Consider the following 2,610-nt stretch of genomic DNA (forward strand, 5'->3'; position numbering starts at 1 on the left):
AGCAGGGTAGGGAGAAGAGGGAGTAGTAATTAAGGAATTCAGGAAATGAGAAAGGGAAAGAGGAAGGGAGGGAAGGGAAAACAGGGAAATACAGGAAAAGGAGGAAAGAAGGCAGATAAAGCCGAGAGGACATTTATCAGGAAGATGTGGAGGGGTCTGCAAGCTGCATCTTAGTCTTGCTGCTAAATATCAGTGCAGTCTTTGCTGATTTTGATGTTGTTCACTAAATTCTAAGATTCTTCGACATCGCTCTTGGGTTTATTTTCCCTTTTTCAGTGTGCAGAAGGGGAAAGCCCAGGGTGCTTTTAGTCAGACCTTGGCCTCTAGCATTTCCAAAAAAAGTTTGTGCATGGGGACTTTGCCTTCCAGTTTGATGTTGTAGAAGTGTTGCACGGCCTTGGTGGAGGTCTGCCGCAGCAGCGGCAGCGTCATCAGCATCTTGCCAGCCCGGCGAGGGTCTTCCATGTGCTGACCAGCCTCGTAATCCTGCAAAGCCTCATGTAGAACATCCTGAAGCTTCTGGACCGCCTCCACATCCTCTATGTGCATGGAGTCTGGACAGGGAGGCAAGACATACAAGTAAGAAACAGGCAAGTTATAAAAATAAAAACAAAGAGTGATAGCATGGAAGGAGCATTCTCAACAAAACATGAGCACACATGTAAATACATGCTGTGTGTGTGTGCGTATGGATACACACATGCACACACAACATGCTTAGTTTTTCCATTCTGAATAGCAGAAAACTTTAACAGATTATAAAGTTGGCAATATGATTGTCATTTTCACGTGCTCACTTAGCAAAATAATTATGGGAGGCCATGTATTAAAAATGTTCTTGTTGCTTTCTGAGATAAAATTTTATAGCCCAGTTTTGCCCACAAAAAAATCCCCCATGTTTCTAAAAGGTTAAAAAAAAAAGGTGACGACTAAGATCTTTATTAACAACTTCATTCAAATGCTTTGTCCACTATTATGATAGTGAAATCACAGTAACTTTTCCATCCTTTCAAGATTTTAACTGTCCTCCTAACAGCTCATTAAAGCATGCAGACATACTCCATTTCCCTCCCTTAAAGCAAACAGTGTCTTCATCCTGGAGTTGTGAAATATTTTTCACATTTGTGATAGTGAACTTTGCCCCTAAATTGACTAATGTAACAATCTATTCTGTCAAGAACAAAAAGGGTTAACAAGGTTGCCGTAATTATCCTTGTGAGAAATGTGAAATGTGGGTAAAAAAATAAGTTACAGCTCTGGCACTAAAACAGACACTTAATTATATACAAGTTTGAATCATTTAGCACGTTTTATTGATTCTCATGACAGTTTATCTGTTAATTACACATAATGGAGTCTTTGGGGATTGTTCATGTTTAATAATTCCATTTCTCTGAGAATGTTGAGCATTGAGATATATCTTGTTAGCCCAAACTTTCACACAGTTCAAACATAGATCACATAGCGTATAAATAAAACAAAACAAACAACAACAAAAAAGTAGATGGAGGATCATGATGAATGGAAATAACCAGCAAAATGCTTCTAATTCTCTGTGTATTTTGTTTGCTGCTTCTTTCTTACATAATCATATTGGATCATTTTAAAATGCAAATAAACAGATATTTATATTAGGTAGATAAGTATATGGTGTTTTTACATCCAGGTATAACATGATGCTACCTCTGAGCAGAGATTTACTTGGTCTGTAGCCATGGCTACCACTGAGCAATAAAATAAACTGGTAGCCAGGTCTATGGTAAAGATAATGGTTCTATGAACACGCTTATAGAAAGAAGTAGGGGAGCTTGACCTGGAATTCCTGCTATGACTCCTTCCTGCCCCTCCCTTCCAGCTGCAAATGGTCTTGAGAGATGCTTAAGGAAACAGGAAGCGGAAATCAACTGACAGGAGATTCTAGGTTATGGCTTCCCTGAGGTTGTCATTCATTATGGGGTGGGACTTTGCAGTGATGCAGCTCTGCTGGGGTCACCCTCACTCTTCTGAGGTCATTGGTGCTCTTACAAGCTTAACCTTAGTTGTCATGTGTGTTTATGTATGTATGTGTATACATGTTGGTGTGAGTACACATGTGTGTGCATGCATATAGGGGTCAGGTGTCAACCTTGGGTGACATTCTTCAGGAACTATCTACCTTGTGTTTAGACACAGGGTCTCTCAATGGCTTAGAATTTGCGAAATAAGTTAGACTGGCTGGCCAGAGAGCCCCAGGAAGCCTCCTGTCTCTACCTCCCTAGAGCTGGGATTGCCAGAGCATGCTACCATATCTAGCTTTCCTACAGGGGCCTGGAGATTGAACTCAGGTCCTCATACTTGCATAGAGAGCGTTTTTACCAATTGAGTCATCTCCCTGGTCCCATAAACTTGGTTTCCTTCCAATCCAATTCTGCTACTAGAATACACAACAATCAGTGGGAAGCAATTGGCCACTGAGCTCCTGTCACTGACTCTGCCATCTCCACCACCAATCTTCTCTATACTGCCAACAATAACATCTCCAGTTGTATGAAGCATTTTCTTCTTCTGTGTCCTATTTGCTCAATCTGTCTGCAACTTCCTTTGGTTCAGGCTGTAAGAATTTAGGATCTT

General features: G+C 40.8%; 1 protein-coding gene across 6 annotated transcripts in view; it reads right to left on the minus strand.

The window, feature by feature from the left end:
* Nucleotides 1-6: 6 nt before the first annotated feature.
* The window catches only part of Esrrg (estrogen related receptor gamma), a 635,772-nt gene continuing 633,168 nt past the window's right edge, over nucleotides 7-2,610 (minus strand). For all 6 annotated transcript variants that reach the window (XM_008834811.3, XM_008834809.2, XM_008834810.2 and 3 more), the window contains one exon: nucleotides 7-554. In XM_008834811.3, the coding sequence (XP_008833033.1) occupies nucleotides 310-554 (245 nt within the window). In that variant the 3' untranslated portion in view covers nucleotides 7-309. The remainder of the gene's footprint in view (nucleotides 555-2,610) is intronic.

This window comes from Nannospalax galili, unplaced genomic scaffold, assembly GCF_000622305.1.
Source record: "Nannospalax galili isolate Female #2095 unplaced genomic scaffold, S.galili_v1.0 scaffold657, whole genome shotgun sequence".
NCBI classification, from domain to species: Eukaryota; Metazoa; Chordata; class Mammalia; order Rodentia; family Spalacidae; genus Nannospalax; species Nannospalax galili.